This window comes from Thamnophis elegans, chromosome 3 (genome assembly GCF_009769535.1).
Source record: "Thamnophis elegans isolate rThaEle1 chromosome 3, rThaEle1.pri, whole genome shotgun sequence".
Taxonomy (NCBI): Eukaryota; Metazoa; Chordata; class Lepidosauria; order Squamata; family Colubridae; genus Thamnophis; species Thamnophis elegans.
In genome coordinates this window covers 148,133,901-148,152,035 of record NC_045543.1, presented here as the reverse complement: position 1 = coordinate 148,152,035, position 18,135 = coordinate 148,133,901, and the positions used below count along the sequence as shown (strand labels likewise).

At 47.3% G+C, this 18,135-nt stretch overlaps 1 protein-coding gene across 1 annotated transcript; it reads left to right on the top strand.

Moving 5' to 3' along the window:
- Positions 1 to 1,314: 1,314 nt before the first annotated feature.
- Positions 1,315 to 16,584, top strand: LOC116506265 (aquaporin-7-like). The gene is made up of 6 exons (XM_032213912.1): positions 1,315 to 1,404; positions 2,566 to 2,692; positions 6,309 to 6,446; positions 9,884 to 10,002; positions 15,696 to 15,913; positions 16,425 to 16,584. Exons 1-6 carry the CDS (start codon positions 1,315 to 1,317, stop codon positions 16,582 to 16,584), a joined length of 852 nt encoding a protein of 283 aa, XP_032069803.1.
- Positions 16,585 to 18,135: the final 1,551 nt, after the last annotated feature.

The following is an 18,135-nucleotide window of genomic DNA, read 5'->3' as shown; positions in this document are numbered from 1 at the left end:
AGTTCCTGCAATCGTTCTTCATATGTTTTAGTCTCGAGTCCCCTAATCCTCTTTGTTGCTCTTCTCTGCACTCTTTCCAGAGTCTCCACATCTTTTCTACATCATGGCGACCAAAACTGGATGCAGAATTCCAAGTGTGGCCTTCCCAAGGCATTATAAAATGGTATTAACTCTTCACGTGATCTTGATTCTCTCCCTCTGTTGATGCAGCCTAGAAGTGTGTTGGCTTTTTTGGCAGCTGCTGCCCACGGCTGGCTCCTATTTCAACGGTTGTCCACTAGGACTCCAAGATCCCTCTCACAGTTACTACTGTTGAGCCAGGTACCACCTATACTGTACCTGTGCATTTGGTTTTTTCTTGCCTAAATGTAGAACCTGACTTTTTTCACCATTGAATTTCATTTTGTTAGATAAAACAAAATGCCTCTAGATAGTCTCCATTATTCTGCTGATGGCTCCTTGTTTATAGGTTCCACTCCAATGGAGTTTTGTTCTCATTTCTGGCCTTGCCTTACAAGTGGGATAATTTTGCAAAGTGTTACGTTATTATACAGGTCTAACTCACCCTAAAATTACAGTGTGTTCCACTGTTTTCAAGATGAAAGGATGAAGGTCACGTCCCACCTTTCAGTAACTCTCCCAGTTATTCCTCTGTGATGCCCCTTTGTTATAGTTTCACGAGTACAATTTCCTCGTGAAATACATATATAATTATGCCATTGATTGCCCCCTTCTGACATGGGTCTTGACATCATTTTCCGGGAACCAAGATAATAAAATTCTCTGGGCTACAATTAGAGCACGATACGATCTCTCGATGTTATCACGTCTATAGTTAGCCCCGTGAATAGATGCCAAGCTGATCTTTCCATTCGTCACTCTGAGACAAGCAGTGTGTTTGTGTGTGTGGAGGGGAGGAGGAGGGGAACACACACGAACTTTATTGAATTTAATTTCCATCCTTCACAGCCCCTTGCAAATCTCAGGTTTCGTCGTGGATGCTGCAAGAATTCCTGGAGGCCGCCCGCCTTTTTCTCACAATGGATTTGAGGTCATAATGCTGCAAAGGCTGGTGACTCCTTTGCGTTGTGGTGGCCCAGGAGATGGTGACAAGAGGAAGAGGCGGGCTGATGGAGAGGTCTAGGTAAGGACAGCAGATGCTCAATTGACCGGTTAGACTTTAACCCGATGGTAGGCAGTATCTGGAGGAGATGAAAGGACACAAGCGTGTTTGAAGCCTCTGCAAACGGCAAGGTCTGTAAGAATGACGTCTTCCTTCCCAACAGAAGTCGTATCTGGAGGCCGGTGAGCGAGATGTTGGAAAAATTAGTCAGCCTGGTGACCATCCGGAATGAAACGGTCCGTCAGGGTCTGGCAGAAGCTCTGGGGACCTTCCTCCTGATGGTGAGAAAGAAAAACAACCCAGGGTCTGTGGGGGGAGAAGGAAATGGGTGGACTTCAATTCCCAGGATTCCCCAGCCAGCAAGGCAAGTCCTCAACCCATCGTCCAGTTGGGTGAGTTTGAGAAACCAACTAAGTTAGAAGAGGGGTGGGTGGTGGGTGGGAGGGAAACGTTACAAGCATGCCTTTTCCTGGCTTATGGGATTTTTGGGCGAGAGGAAAAGAAATGTTGATTAGTGGGTTTGAAGATTGGAAGGTATAGTTTAAGGGAAAGAAGAAAGTGATGTTACTTTAGAGAGAGTAGGAAAAGTACTCTATAAATGTATCCATATGCACTCTGAAGACGATTGGTAGCTCTTTCTTATCTTTTCTTTCTTTCTTTCCTTCCTTCCCTTTCCTTCCATTTCTCTCTTTTCCCTCTCTTTCTTTCTTTTTCTTCCTTCCTTCCTTCTTTCCTTTCTCTTTCTTGATTTCCTTTTGCTGCTTTTCTTTTCTTTTTCTTCCTTCCTTTCTTTCCTCTGTCCTTTCTTCGTCTTTTCTCCTCCCCTACCTTCTCCTTTCCTCCCATCTCTTCACTTCCTCTCCTTCCTTCCTTCCTTCCTTCCTTCCTTCCTTCCTTCCTTATCATCCGTCTGTCTGTCCGTCCATCCATCTCTTTTATTTCCTTCCTTCTCTTTCATCCATCTGTCTGTCTATCTCTCCTTCTTCCTTTCCTTCCTTCCTTCCTTCCTTCCTTCCTTATCTATCTATCTATCTATCTATCTATCTATCTATCTATCTATCTATCTATCATCTATCATCTATCATCTATCTATCTATCTCCATCTATTTCTTTCCTTCCTTCCTTTCTTCCTTCCTTCCATCCATTCATCCATCCATCCATCCATCCATCCATCCATCCATCCATCCATCCATCCATCCATCTATCCATGCATCCTCTCTCCCTTTCATTTTTCTATTTCTTTTCTTTTACTATATTATTTTTCCTCATTACCTATCTTTCCTCTTCCATTTCTTTAAAAAAAATTGTTTAAAAAAATTGTCAACCAAAAATTGTAAGCAACCAAACTAAAACCCAGGTCTGGCTCCATCAACCTCTGATCGGGAGATCTTCCACCACCTTGGACTCCTCTCTGCTTGGACTCAAAAGTTTTCTTCTGACAGATCTTTGGCCTTTGCTCCGTGGCACAAGTTGTGTTGGGGAAGCACAAGTTTGGAGAGTACTTGAGCATCAATCTTGGGTTCGGGTTTGGTGTTATGTTGGGAGTCCATGCTGCTGGTGGCATCTCAGGTGAGTCTAGCAGGGGGGAGAGAGGATCTGGGTTACTACACTGGGTAATCTAGAGTGAAGTGTGCGATCACCAAAGCGGTTGTTAACGTGGCACGACAAAACCGCGGTCAACTAAAGCGCGCCCGATTAAAGCGCGTACCTGACGTCATCAGCAGCGCGACAACAATGACCGCGGAGAAAAAATGGCGCTTTAAAAAGCGCTTTTAAAGCAAGCCGATTCATGTAAAGGTAAGGGTTAGGTTTAGGGTTAGGGTTAGGTTAAGGGTTAGGGTTAGGTTTAGGGTTACGTTAAGCGTTAGCGTTAGGTTTAGCGTTAGGTTAAGGGTTAGGTTTAGGGTTAGATTAAGGGTTAGGTTTAGGGTTAGGTTTAGGGTTAGGTTTGGGGGGGTTAGGTTTAGGTTTACGTGTTAATTTTAGCTTTACCGCTCACAGCGTGCTTTTTTCGTCGCGCTGTGATGACGTCAGGTACGCGGTTTCGTCGAGCGCGCTTTAGTCGACCGCGGTTTTGTGGTGGAAATGTTGTTAAACCCATAGGATCACACCACTGTCTCAGGTTTCCAAAAGATGCCCTAATTGATTGATGATTCATTATTATGATTAACAGGATGGGAAAAATATATACAGGTGAAACTCCAAAAATTAGAATATTGTGCAAAAGTTCATTTATTTCAATAATGCAACTTAAAAGGTGAAACTAATATAGGAGATAAGACTCATTATATGCAAAGCAAGATAGTTCAAGCCGATAATTGTGATGATTATGGCTTACAGCTCATGAAAACCCCAAATCCACCATCTCAGAAAATTGGAATATTACATGCAATCAATAAAACAAGGATTGTACGTAGAACAATATCGGACCTCTGAAAAGTATAAGCCTGCATATGTACCCAGTACTTGGTCTGGGCCCCTTTTGCAGCAATTACTGCCTCAATGTGGCGTGGCATGGAAGCTATCAGCCTGTGGCACTGCTGAGGTGTTATGGAAGATCAGGATGCTTCAATGGTGGCCATCAGCTCTTCTGCATTGTTCGGTCTCATGTCTCTCATCTTTCTCTTGGCAATGCCCCATAGATTCTCTATGAGGTTCGGGTCAGGCGAATTTGCTGGCCAATCAAGCACAGTAATCCCACGGTCACCGAACCAGGTTTTGGTGCTTTTGGCAGTGTGGGCAGCTGGAAAATGAAGTCAGCATTCCCATAAAGCTCGTCTGCAGAAGGAAGCATGAAGTGCTCCAAAATCTCCTGGTAGATAGTTGCGTTGACCCTGGTCTTAATGAAGCACAGTGGTCCAAAGTCCTCTTTTCTGATGAGACCAACTTTTGCCAAAAGCACCAAAAACTGGTTCAATGACCATGGGATTACTGTGCTTGATTGGCCTCTCCATTCTTCCTCCATGCTCTGGGTCCTTGGTTTCCAAATGAGATGCAAAAGTTGCACAATATTCTAATTTTTCGAGTTTCACCTGTATATTGGAAATTATAGCCTATAAGGCAGTGGTGAAATTGAAAAAGGGTTACTACCAGGAGTAACTTGGTTGGTGTGGCAGGGGAAGGTTACTGCAAAATCTCCATTCCCTCCCAACTCCAGGGAAAGGATACTGCAAAATCTCCATTCCCTCCCCACTCCAGGGAAAGGATACTGCAAAATCCCCATTCCATCCCAACTCCAGGGGAAGGATGCTGCAAAATCCCCATTCCCTCCCAACTCCAGGGGAAGGATACTGCAAAATCCCCATTCCCTCCCCACTCCAGGGAAAGGATACTGCAAAATCCCCATTCCATCCCAACTCCAGGGGAAGGATACTGCAAAATCCCCATTCCCTCCCCACTCCAGGGGAAGGATACTGCAAAATCCCCATTCCATCCCAACTCCAGGGGAAGGATACTGCAAAATCCCCATTCCCTCCCCACTCCAGGGGAAGGATACTGCAAAATCCCCATTCCATCCCAACTCCAGGGGAAGGATACTGCAAAATCCCCATTCCCTCCCCACTCCAGGGGAAGGATACTGCAAAATCCCCATTCCATCCCAACTCCAGGGGAAGGATACTGCAAAATCCCTATTCCCTCCCCACTCCAGGGGAAGGATACTGCAAAATCTCCATTCCCTCCCAACTCCAGGGGAAGGATACTGCAAAATCCCCATTCTCTCCCCATTCCAGGGGAAGGATACTGCAAAATCCCCATTCCATCCCAACTCCAGGGGAAGGATACTGCAAAATCCCCATTCCCTCCCCACTCCAGGGGAAGGATACTGCAAAATCTCCATTCCCTCCCCACTCCAGGGGAAGGATACTGCAAAATCCCCATTCCCTCCCCACTCCAGGGGAAGGATGCTGCAAAATCCCCATTCCCTCCACACTCCAGGGGAAGGATACTGCAAAAGGTCCATTCCCTCCCCACTCCAGGGGAAGGATACTGTAAAATCCCCATTCCCTCCCCACTCCAGGGGAAGGATACTGCAAAATCCCCATTCCCTCCCCACTCCAGGGGAAGGATACTGCAAAATCCCCATTCCCTCCCCACTCCAGGGGAAGGATACTGCAAAATCCCCATTCCCTCCACACTCCAGGGGAAGGATACTGCAAAATCCCCATTCCCTCCCCACTCCAGGGGAAGATGCTGCAAAATCCCCATTCCCTCCCCACTCCAGGGGAAGGATACTGCAAAATCCCCATTCCCTCCACACTCCAGGAAAAGGATACTGCAAAATTCCCATTCCCTCCCCACTCCAGGGGGAGGTTACTGCAAAATCCCAATTTCCTCCCCACTCCTGGGTGAAGGATACTGCAAAAACTCCATTCCCTCCCCATTCTGGGGCCAGCCAAAGCTGGTATTTGCCGGTTCTCTGAACTGCTCAAAATTTCCGCTACCGGTTCTCCAGAACCTGTCAGAACCTGCTGAATTTCACCCCGGTTATAAGGACTACAAATCCAGGGGACTTAGGGATATAAACTTGGGACTGATTAGATCTTACTGATAATTGGTTTTAATCATGGATGGTATTCACTTATCTTCCCTACCGGTTTGCAAATGTGAGCCCGCACCTCCGCACATGCATTCAACCTTCCATGCATGCGTTTGACTAAAAAACAGTGCCTAAATGGGAGAGCATAGGGTAGGGCCACACGAGATTCCCGCTACTGGTTTGGGTAAAATGGTCCGAACCGGTAGGATCCCATCTCTGGTTTTAATGGTGTTTATAGAAATTTGAGATATTGAAAATGTGGGTGAAAACTGAGCGACCTCTATAATATCCAAACGTTAGGAGTTAATGAGTACATAAAAGAATACATTACAATTATAAATGAGCGCATTAGGGTTAGAAGTTAGAAGATAAAAAATGGGGTGTATGTATTATTGTATTATTACCGGGAACACGGTGGGAAAAAATACGTTAACCCAGAGGTTACACTGTCCGCAGAGAAACGTTGGTTGTCAAAGAAAAGCTGCAAATAAAACTTATACAGAAAGAAAGAAAGACAGACAGACAGACAGACAGACAGACAGACAGACAGACAGACAGACAGACAGACAGACAGAAACAACTTGATTGCCATTCGCCTTCCTGCAACCATCCTAACAGTTCTTCCCCCGTTCTCTTTGTCACCCCAAGGGGCTCACCTGAATGCGTCCATCACTTTCGCCAATTGCGTAGTTGGAAATGTACTTTGGCGCAAACTCCCGGCGTACGTGATTGGACAGTTCTTCGGATCGTTCACCGCAGCGGCTGTTGCATTTGTTTTGTATTATGGTGGGTACGAATCCCCCCCCTTGGCTTACAGAAAGGAGGGGTGGGGTGGGGGTGGGAAAAATTACAGGCAGTCCTCGACTTACGACCAATATTGAGCCCAACATTTCGGTTGCTAAGCGAGATACTTGTTAAGTGAGTTTTGCTCCATTTTGCCACCTCTCTTGCCGCGGTGGTTAAATGAAGCATGGCAGTTGGTGAGTTAGTCACATGGTCGTTAAGTGAATCTGGCTTCCCTGTTGACCTGGCTTGCCTGGAAGTTTGCAAAAGGGATCACGTGACTCCAGGACATTGCGACCCTCGTAAATATGAGTCCATTTTCAAAAGTCTGAATATTCGTCTGCAATGAATTCTGAGTGCTGCAATGAAACAATCAAAATGTAAAAATGTTATGATGTTTATGTAGTTACGGTACTTACCAAGCACATTCTATTCTATTCTATTCTATTCTATTCCATTCCATTCTCTATTCTATTTTCTACTCTACTCTATCCTACTCTATACTCTACTCTTCTGTATTCTCTATACTCTACTCTACTTACTCTCTATTCTACTCTACTCTACTTTGTTCTCTACCCTATTTACTCTACTCTACTCTACTCTACTCTACTCTCTATTCTACTCTACACTCTAATCTACTCTACTCTATTATCTATACTCTATTCTACTCTATTCTACTCTACTCTGTATTCCACTCTACTCTATTATCTATACTCTATTCTCCTCTATTCTCTATATTCTCTATTCTACTCTACTCTCTATTCTACTCACTCTATTATCTATATTCTCTATACTTCTCTACTCTATTCTCTATATTCTCTATACTCTATTCTACTGTACTCTCTATTCTACTCTACTCTATTATCTATACTCTATTCTCTATACTCTTTATACTCTATTCTCTATTCTACTCTATTCTCTATTCTACTCTCTATTCTACTCTACTCTACTCTCTATTCTATTCTACTCTACTCTATTATCTATGCTCTATTCTCTATTCTACTCTACTCTATTCTACTCTATTCTCTATTCTACTCTATTTTCTGTTCTACTCTACTCTCTATTCTACTCTATTCTATTATCTATACTCTTATTCTCTACTCTACTATATTCTCTATACTCTCTGTACTCCTATTCTATTCTATTCTATTCTATTCTATTCTATTCTATTCTCTATTCTACTCTACTCTCTGTTCTACTCTACTCTATTCTCTATTATCTATTCTACTCTACTCTCTATTCTACTCTACTCCACTCTTAATAATATTGTGGCTGTTCCATCACTGTAGATTTTTCAGGAAGACCTGACAGCCATTTGTCTGGGATAGTACTGTCTAAGGATTCATCTTCAAGCAGGGGTTGGACTAGATTACCTCCAATGTCTGTTCCAGCCCGATGATTCTATGAAAGTGAGGAACATGCTGAACAGAACAGAATAAGAGAGTTGGGAGGGACCTTGGAGGTCTTCTAGCCCAGCCTCCTGCCCAAGCATTTCAGTCAGGTGGATGTCCAGTCTCTTCTGAAAACCCCCCCAGTGTTGGAGCACCCACAACTTCTGGGGGCAACTTCTATTCCACTGGTTCATTGTCCTCACTCTTAGGAAGTTTCATTCCGGATTGCTTCTCTCCTTGGTTAGTTTCCACCCATTGCTTCTTGTCCTAAATTCAGGTGCTTTGGAGAATAGTTTGACTCCCTCTTCTTTGGGGCAACCCCTGAGATATTGGAAGGCTGCTATCATCTCTCCCCTAGTCCTTTTTTCTATTAAACTAGACATACCCAGTTCCTGCAATGGTCCTTTGTATGTTTTAGCCTCCACCCACCTTGACGAAAAGAAAACAAATCTATTAAGCTAGTAAAATTACATGTTGCCCATTTCTGAAATGACATCCCACCCACTGGGTGTCCTCTGGGCCAAAACTGCCAGCCTTTTATTTATATTTTTTCTCTGGCATGACTACTGAGAGAATTTCTACTGGTTTTGAAGCAGGAGATGTTAAAAAAAAAATGAAAAAGAAAAACAAAAAGTGAATTCTCCTTAGGGATGATCTCATGTCCTCCTTTAACAAGCCCCCCCCAAATAGGGGGCAGTGCCTGATTAAGGTGGTTTAGATTAGGGGGGGAATTCAGTCTCCCCCCCACCCCCAAATGAGTATTGCTGGGATGAGAGACCACTAGGAGATCCGAAGGCTGCAGGGAAGAGTGGGGAGTCATAAAATCGGTTCCACCACAAAACCGCGTTCAACTAAAGCGCGCTCGACGAAACCGCGTAGCTGATGTCATCACAGCGCGACGAAAAAAGCACGCTGTTTAAGCTAAAGCTAAAATTAACCCCTAAACCTAAACCTAACCCCCCTAAACCTAATCCTAAACCTAACCCTAAACCTAACCCTTAACCTAACGCTAAACCTAATCCTAACCCTTAACCTAACCTTAAACCTAACCCTAACCCTTAACCTAACCCTAACCCTAACCCTTAACCTAACCCTAAACCTAACCCTTACCTTAACTTGAATCGGCTTGCTTTCAAAGCGCTGTTTAAAGCGCCATTTTTTCTCCGCTGATGACGTCAGCGACGCGGTTTAATCAGGCGCGCTTTAGTGGAGCGCGGTTTTGTTGTGACACAATAAAATCATTCCTGGTAGAGGTGATGGCAGAAATTAGCACCCCTCTCCTGGAATCTGTAGCCAAGTCGTCCTCGACCTGCGACCACAATTGGTCCCAAAATTTCAGTTGCTAAATGAGACATTTGTTAGGTGAGTTTTGCCCCATTTTACGACCTTTCTTGCCGCCGTTAAGCGAATCACTGCAGTCGATAAGCGAGTCACCCGGCTGTTAAGCGAATCCCGCTTCCCCATCAACTCTGCTTGGGAGAACGTCGCAAAAAGGGGGGAAATGTGAATGTGGGACGCAGCAACCGTCATAAATATGAATTATTGGCCAAGTGTCAGAATTTGAATTGAATTGAATTTATTGCACTTATATGCCGCCCTTTTCCCCGGAGGGGACTCAGGGCGGCTCACAATCCAAGTCAGGGAAGGGGATAAGGGATAAGGGATAAAAAAGACGAACAAAACAATACACAATTTAAAAGCACACAACAACCATACCATTTGAGGGGGGGGGGAGGGCAAAAGCTCTTTAGCCCCAGGCCTGTCGGAACAGCCAGGTTTTAAGGGCTTTGTGGAAGGCCTGGAGGGTGGTGAGGGTTCGAATCTCCACGGGGAGTTCGTTCCAGAGGAACGAGCCATTGGAAGGTGCCACGGTCGTAGCGGTGAGAAACGGTTCTGAAGTCCCATTTTTCAGTCCCGTGGTAACGTTGAAACGGTCACTAAACAGACTGCTGTAAGTCGAGGACTACCTGTCGGGGTTCCCCCCCCCAACTTCCCTTTTGTGTTTTTATGTTTGCTCCCCACAAACCGACTTTCTTCTTCCCTCTTTAGAAGCCCTGCAGGATTACACAGGAGGCAACCTAACCGTCACGGGGCCCACGGCCACTGCGGGCATCTTTGCCACCTATCCTGCCCCTTTCGTCTCTCTGTGGAACGGCTTCCTCCAGGAGGTGGGTGTCCTGCAACCCCCCGGATAGAAGCGAGCGCCGGTTGCAGAGGTGCTCCCCGTTTGGCCCGGATCGGCCAAACCGGTAGTAGCTGTGACGGGAGCCTCTGCCCACCCTCCTGGACTCTTCTGAGCATGCACAGAAGCATCGCACGCACGCAGGAGGGCACAAGAGCGCGTGAGCGAACCAGCAGTTAAAAAAACGTGGGAAAGCCACCACTGGCCAGTTGGGTCTCGTCCAAGGGTGTCAAACTCAAGACCCATAGACTGAAATCCAGTATGCGGGGGGCTTAGATCTAGCCCGAGGGGCTATGGTGGAAACAATAGCAATAGCAGTTAGACTTATATACTGCTTCATAGGGCTTTCAGCCCTCTCTAAGCGGTTTACAGAGTCGGCATATTGCCCCCAACAACAATCCGGGTCCTCATTTTACCCACCTCGGAAGGATGGAAGGCTGAGTCGACCCTGAGCCGGTGAGATTTGAACAGCCGAACTGCAGATAACAGTCAGCTGAAGTGGCCTGCAGTGCTGCATTTAACCACTGCGCCACCTCGGCTCATTAGAGAAGAACCGCCCTGCGGTGCTTCTGCAAAGAGCTGCAGGAGGCCGTCACAGTCGAAAACAGAACTCGGGAACCCATTTTCACAACAGAGCGCTTGGCCCGTCACAGGCATCCGCAACGTGAGTGATGTCGAACTGGCCACACTAATGCGGCCCTCAATGATATCACGTTTGACACCCCTGGTGTCAAGAAGCCAGGAGGTGGTGAGTTCAACTCCAGTTTTAGGCGTGAAAGCCAGCTAGGTGACTTGGGGCCAATCACCAGGAGTCGGTGAGTTGTAGCTCTGCCTTAGGCCTAGAAACTGGTTGTGTGGCTTTGGGACAATCACCAGGAGATAGGGAGTTCTAGTCCCGCCTTAGGCATGAAAGCCAGCTGGGTGACTGGGCCAATCACCAGGAGTCGGTGAGTTGTAGCTCTGCCTTAGGCCTAGAAACTGGTTGTGTGGCTTTGGGACAATCACCAGGAGATAGGGAGTTCTAGTCCCGCCTTAGGCATGAAAGCCAGCTGGGTGACTGGGCCAATCACCAGGAGTCGGTGAGTTGTAGCTCTGCCTTAGGCATAGAAACTGGTTGGGTGACTTTGGGGCAATCACCAGGAGATAGGGAGTTCTAGTCCTGCCTTAGGCATGAAAGTCAGCTGGGTGACTGGGCCAATCACCAGGAGTCGGTGAGTTGTAGCTCTGCCTTTGGCCTAGAAACTGGTTGGATGACTTTGGGGCAATCACCAGGAGATAGGGAGTTCTAGTCCTGCCTTAGGCATGAAAACCAGCTGGGTGACTATGCTAATCACCAGGAGTCGGTGAGTTGTAGCTCTGCCTTTGGCCTAGAAACTGGTTGGGTGACTTTGGGGCAATCACCAGGAGATAGGGAGTTCTAGTCCCGCCTTAGGCATGAAAGCCAGCTGGGTGACTGGGCCAATCACCCGGAGTCGGTGAGTTGTAGCTCTGCCTTAGGCATAGAAACTGGTTGTGTGGCTTTGGGACAATCACCAGGAGATAGGGAGTTCTAGTCTCGCCTTAGGCATGAAAGCCAGCTGGGTGACTATGCCAATCACCAGGAGTCGGTGAGTTGTAGCTCTGCCTTAGGCATAGAAACTGGTTGGGTGACTTTGGGGCAATCACCAGGAGATAAGGAGTTCTAGTCTCGCCTTAGGCATGAAAGCCAGCTGGGTGACTATGCCAATCACTAGGAGTCGGTGAGTTGTAGCTCTGCCTTAGGCATAGAAACTGGTTGTGTGGCTTTGGGACAATCACCAGGAGATAGGGAGTTCTAGTCCCACCTTAGGCAGGAAAGCCAGCTGGGTGACTATGCCAATCACCAGGAGTCGGTGAGTTGTAGCTCTGCCTTAGGCATAGAAACTGGTTGGGTGACTTTGGGGCAATCACCAGGAGATAGGGAGTTCTAGTCCTGCCTTAGGCATGAAAGCCAGCTGGGTGACTGGGCCAATCACCAGGAGTCGGTGAGTTGTAGCTCTGCCTTAGGCATAGAAACTGGTTGGGTAACTTGGGGGCAATCACCAGGAGATAGGGAGTTCTAGTCCCGCCTTAGGCATAAAAGCCAGCTGGGTGACTGGGCCAGTCACCAGGAGTCGGTGAATTGTAGCTCTGCCTTAGGCATAGAAACTGGTTGTGTGGCTTTGGGACAATCACCAGGAGACAGGGAGTTCTAGTCCTGCCTTAGGAATGAAAGCCAATCACCAGGGAACCGTGTATTCTAGTCATGAGGTCATTGGATAATATTGGTCCATCATTTTTGATTTATTGATGAAGATGTTGGGTTGTGCTACTGGTGGGACGAGAAGCGTTCCTTTGTGTGACCGTCTCAGAATCGGAACAAAGTTTACAAGTCCTTTCATCCAAACTCCTGCTCAGTGAAGGATCCACTGGGGCAGCTTTCATAGATTCTCTGGAAAGATCTGTAGCGGAGGAGAAGCCACCAATTCGTGTGACAATCTGGTCCCATTTTTGATGGCTTGTACAAGTCGGGAATATCTTCTTGATATCCACTGACTAAAAGGTAAATGTAAAGGTTCCCCTCGCACATAGGTGCTAGTCCAGTGTTTCTCAACCTTGGCAACTTGAAGATGCCTGGACTTCAACTCCCAGAATTCCCCAGCCAGCGAATGCTGGCTGGGGAATTCTGGGAGTTGAAGTCCAGGCATCTTCAAGTTGCCAAGGTTGAGAAACACTGTGCTAGTCGTTCCCAACTTTAGGGGGCGGTGCTCATCTCCGTTTCAGCGCTGTCCGAGGATGTCTCCGTGGCCGGCATGACTCAAAGCCAAAGGCCCACGGAACGCTGTTCCCTTCCCGCCAAAGGTGGTTCCTATTTTTCCACTTGCATTTTTTACGTGCTTTCGAACTGCTAGGTTGGCAGAAGCTGGGACAAGTCACGGGAGCTCACTCCGTTACGCGGCGCTAGGGATTCGAACCACTTTCTGATCGACAAGCTCAGCATCTTAGCCACTGAGCCACTGCCTCCCTATCTACCCGGTAGACTCTCCCAACTCACTGAGTCTTCTCTTGCTTTCTTGGACAAGAGAGAAGTCCACCTCCTTTTGGATATAACAGAACTTCAGAAACCTTGTTTTCATTTCTTCCTTAAATCTTCACTTCTTGCAGGTTAAACTCTCCCTGTATATGGGATCCTAGGTGCTCTCTGAGCTTGGTGGCTTTCTTGCAGATGTTTCATGACCCAACTAGGTAACATCATCAAGCCTAGAAGGGAGTGGGGTTTATTCTCTGTTTATATACAGTAATAGGCTACTGTGAGCGATTAAGATCAAAGGCCTGGAGAACAAAACCTATGAAGAATGGCTGCAGGAGTTGGGTTTAGTTAGTCCGTGGCACGACAAAACCGCGGTCCACTAAAGCGCGCCCAATTAAAGCGCGTACCTGACGTCATCAGCAGCGCGACAACAGCGACCGCGGAGAAAAAAGGGCGCTTTAAAAAGCGCTTTGAAAGCAAGCCGATTCACGTTAAGGTAAGGGTTAGGTTTAGGTTTAGGTTTAGGTTTAGGTTTAGGTTAAGGGTTAGGGTTAGGGTTAGGTTAAGGGTTAGCGTTAGGTTAAGGGTTAGCGTTAGGTTAAGGGTTAGGTTTAGGGTTAGGTTTCGGGGGGTTAGGTTTAGGTTTAGGGGTTAATTTTAGCTTTAGCGCTCACAGTGTGCTTTTTTCGTCGCGCTGTGATGACGTCAGGTACGCGGTTTCGTCAAGCGCGCTTTAGTCGACCGCGGTTTTGTGGTGGAACCAGTTAGTCTACAGAAAAGAAGAATTGGGGGGTGACATGATAGTAGGGTTGTAGTATTTGAGGAGTTGCCACAAAGAAGAGGGGTCAGCTTATTTTCCAAAGCACCAGAAGGCAAAACAAGAAACAATGGATGGAAACTAGTCAAGGAGAGAAGCAACTGGAATTAAGGAGAAGCTTCTTAACGGCGAAGGCAATTAACCAGTGGAACAGAAGTTGACAACAGAGGTTGTGGGTGCCCCATCACTGGAGGTTTTTAAGAAGAGACTAGACAGTCCTTTATCTGAAATAGTATAGGTTCTCCAGCTTGAGCAGGGGGCTGGACTAGGAGACCTCCAAGGTCCCTTCCAGCTCATTCATTCTAAAATAATAATGTGTATACAGGAAGCAAACTCCAGTCCCTTTTAGGACTGATAATATTAGCTGGTTGCAAGAAAACCACCAAGCTCAGAGAGCACCAAGGACCCCACAGTCCTCCCCTCCTCTGTGCCACCCCCCCCCCCCACTCCCTTCAAGCACTGATGTTACCTTGTTGGGTCATGAGTTGTCTGCAAGAAAACCACCCAGCTCAGAAAATACCAAAGGCCCCACAATTCAACCCTAAACTGCAATTATTCTATTGGTTGACACTACCGGTTCAGTGGGCATTGGTTGGTGGGCATGATTTGGTGGGTGTGGCAGGGGGAGGATGCTGCAAAATCTCCATTCCCTTCCCACTCCAAGGGAAGGATAATGCAAAATCCCAATTCCCTCCCCACTCCAGGGGAAGGATACTGCAAAATCTCCATTCCCTCCCCACTCCAGGGGAAGGATACTGCAAAATCTCCATTCCCTCCCCACTCCACAGGAAGGATACTGCAAAATTTCCATTCCCTCCCAACTCCAGGGGAAGGATACTGCAAAATCTCCATTCCCTCCCAACTCCAGGGGAAGGATACTGTAAAATCTCCATTCCCTCCCCACTCCAGGGGAAGGATACTGCAAAATCTCCATTCCCTCCCAACTCCAGGGGAAGGATACTGTAAAATCTCCATTCCCTCCCCACTCCACGGGAAGGATACTGCAAAATCTCCATTCCCTCCCAACTCCAGGGGAAGGATACTGCAAAATCTCCATTCCCATCCCACTCCAGGGGAAGGATACTGCAAAATCTCCATTCTCTCCCCACTCCAGGGGAAGGATACTGCAAAATCTCCATTCCCTCCCCACTCCAGGGGAAGGATACTGCAAAATCTCCATTCCCTCCCCACTCCACGGGAAGGATACTGCAAAATTTCCATTCCCTCCCAACTCCAGGGGAAGGATACTGCAAAATCTCCATTCCCTCCCAACTCCAGGGGAAGGATACTGTAAAATCTCCATTCCCTCCCCACTCCAGGGGAAGGATACTGCAAAATCTCCATTCCCTCCCAACTCCAGGGGAAGGCTACTGTAAAATCTCCATTCCCTCCCCACTCCAGTGGAAGGATACTGCAAAATCTCCATTCCCTCCCCACTCCACGGGAAGGATACTGCAAAATCTCCATTCCCTCCCCACTCCAGGAGAAGGATACTGCAAAATCTCCATTCCCTCCCAACTCCAGGGGAAGAATACTGTAAAATCTCAATTCCTTCCCCACTCCAAAGGAAGGATACTGCAAAATCTCCATTCCCTCCCCAATCCAGGGGAAGGATACTGCAAAATCTCAATTCCCTCCCCAATCCAGGGGAAGGATTCTGGAAAATCCCCATTCCCACCCCACTCTAGAACCAGCCAGAGGTGGAACTTGCCAGTTCTCTGAACTACTCAAAATTTCTGCTACTGGTTCTCCAGAACCTGCTGAATTTCACCCCTGGTTGACACTCTAATCTGCGATTGTCCGGAGCCTTCACGTCCGTCTCTCTTTTCCGCAGTTTATCGCAAGCAGCATGCTTATGATCGGTATCCTTGCCATCCACGATCGGAAGAATGCCGGAGCCCTGCCGGGCACCAATGCCTTAATCACTGGGCTGTTGGTCGTGGTCATTGGCATGTCTATGGGGATGAACACCGGCTACGCCATCAACCCTTCCAGGGACCTACCTCCTCGGATTTTCACTGCCCTCGCGGGATGGGGCTTAGAGGTGTTTCGGTGAGTTGGTGGACCCAATTTAGTTTACCGATGAGACGGACTATGACACGGACTTCAAAGTTGACACACGTGGACTTCAATTCCCATAATTCCCGTTAGCTATGCTGGGCTTGGGAATGCTGGGAGTTCAAGGGGCAAAGATTGAGGCAACCTCAAGGTTGAGGTACATATGTGGACTTCAACTCCCAGAATTCCTCAGTCAGCCATGTTGGGCAGGGAATTCTGGGAGTTGAAGTCCACACATCAAGTGGCCAAGGTTGAGATACATATGTGGACTTCAAATCCCAGAATTCTCCATTCAGCCATGTTGGGCAGGGAATTCTGGGAGTTGAAGTCCACACATCAAGTGGCCAAGGTTGAGATACATATGTGGACTTCAAATCCCAGAATTCTCCATTCAGCCATGTTGGGCAGGGAATTCTGGGAGTTGAAGTCCACACATCAAGCGGCCGAGGTTGAGATATGTTGCCTTTAGGGTCAACTGCTAATCTGGGCCCCCTTTCTCCTTCAGAGCAGGCAACTGTTGGTGGTGGGTGCCGATGTTGGCTCCGACGCTCGGATGCCTCCTTGGGATATTCATCTACAACATCCTGATCGACTTCCACAATCGCCCCTCGTCGGATCCAGAACCTTCGAAGCAAGACCCGGAGGCCGAGTTGTCTCCCATGTGACCAGACAGGGCTGTTTTGAGAGGATGATGGTTTTGGGGACACCTGAACATGTTTTCCTCCCTAGTCCTCAAGGAAGAGAATACAGGACATCCTTTTGGGAAGACTGGGAGGAGAACGATGGAGTCCATCAACTCCTAGGGAGTGGCCCCCTTGCTCGACGTGGAGACATCTGCCCACCTAGAAGACCTGCTTTGACCAGGGATGGAAACTAGACATTAAAGAGACTTAGTAAAAAAAATAAAATCTACTTGGTAATATTAGTGGTGGAGACAAGAACGGGCACCCATGTTCCATGGGGAATCCATCCCTGTTCATTTCTGGTCACAAACCAGCCGAGATCCTCATCACTTTTAACAGAGTTGGAAGGGACCTTGCAGGTCATCTAGTCCAACCCTCTTGCCCAAGCAGGAGACCCTACATCTGCCTCTACCTAGGATTGAACACACAACCTCCTGATTTGTGAGGCGAGAGCTTCACCTCCATGCCGCATCTTTGGAACCCAGGGTTGCTTCGGGCCAGCAGGGTGAGACAATCCGGCTGAGGCCAAGACCACAACTACCCCCGTCCCAGAGGCCGGGAGATGGCTTTCCTCTACTCCCGGGACCATCGTCCCCAGCAGGCTGCAACCTCTGTAAACATCTCGGCCTGTAGGGTTAGGCCAACCGGCTGGTTGCAGCTGAAGAGTTTTGGAGGGCACAAGGTTTGAGGAATGGTGCTCTGCCAGCCCAGTACTGGAAGGGAGGGAGGGAGGAAGGAAAGAAGGGACCTGGGAGGGAGGAGAGAAGGAAGAAAGGAGGAAGGAAAAAAGGGGAGGAGGATGGAAGAAAGGAAGCAGGAAAGGAAAGAGGTAGGAAGGAAGGGAGAGAAAAAGAGAAAAAGGAATTAAAAGTGAGAAAGAGAAGTTGGGAGGAGGGAGGGAGGAAAGAAAGAAAGAAAAAGGAAGGAAGAGGAAGGAAGGAATAGGAGGTAGGAGGTAAGGAAGGGAAGAAGCAAAAAAAGAAGAAGGGAGAAATGAAGGAAGAAGAGAAAGAGAGTGGGGTGGGAGAAGGAAGGAAGGAAAGAAAGGGAGAGAGGGAGGATGGAAGGAAGAAGGGAGAAATATGGAAGAATGGAAGGGAAAATGTGAGTAAAGGAAGAAAGGGAGAAATATGGAAGAGAAAAAATGTGAGTGAATGTGGGAAGGAATGAAAGAAGGATGGAAGGGAGGAAAAAGGGAGAAATGTGGAAGAATGAAGGAAAAAATGTGAATGTGGGAAGGAAGAAAAGAAGGATGGAAGGAAGGAAAAAGGGAGAAATATGGAAGAATGGAAGAGAAAAAAATGGGAGTGAATGTGGGAAAGGAAGGAAGGATGGAAGGAAGAAATATGGAAGAATGGAAGGGAAAAATATGAGGGAAGGGAGGGAGGGAAAAATACGGGAGGGAAAAAATGTGAGTGAATGTGGGAAGGAATGAAAGAAGGATGGAAGGAAGAAGGGAGAAATGTAGAAGAATGGAAGAGAAAAAATGTGAGTGAATGTGGGAAGGAATGAAAGAAGGATGGAAGGAAGGAA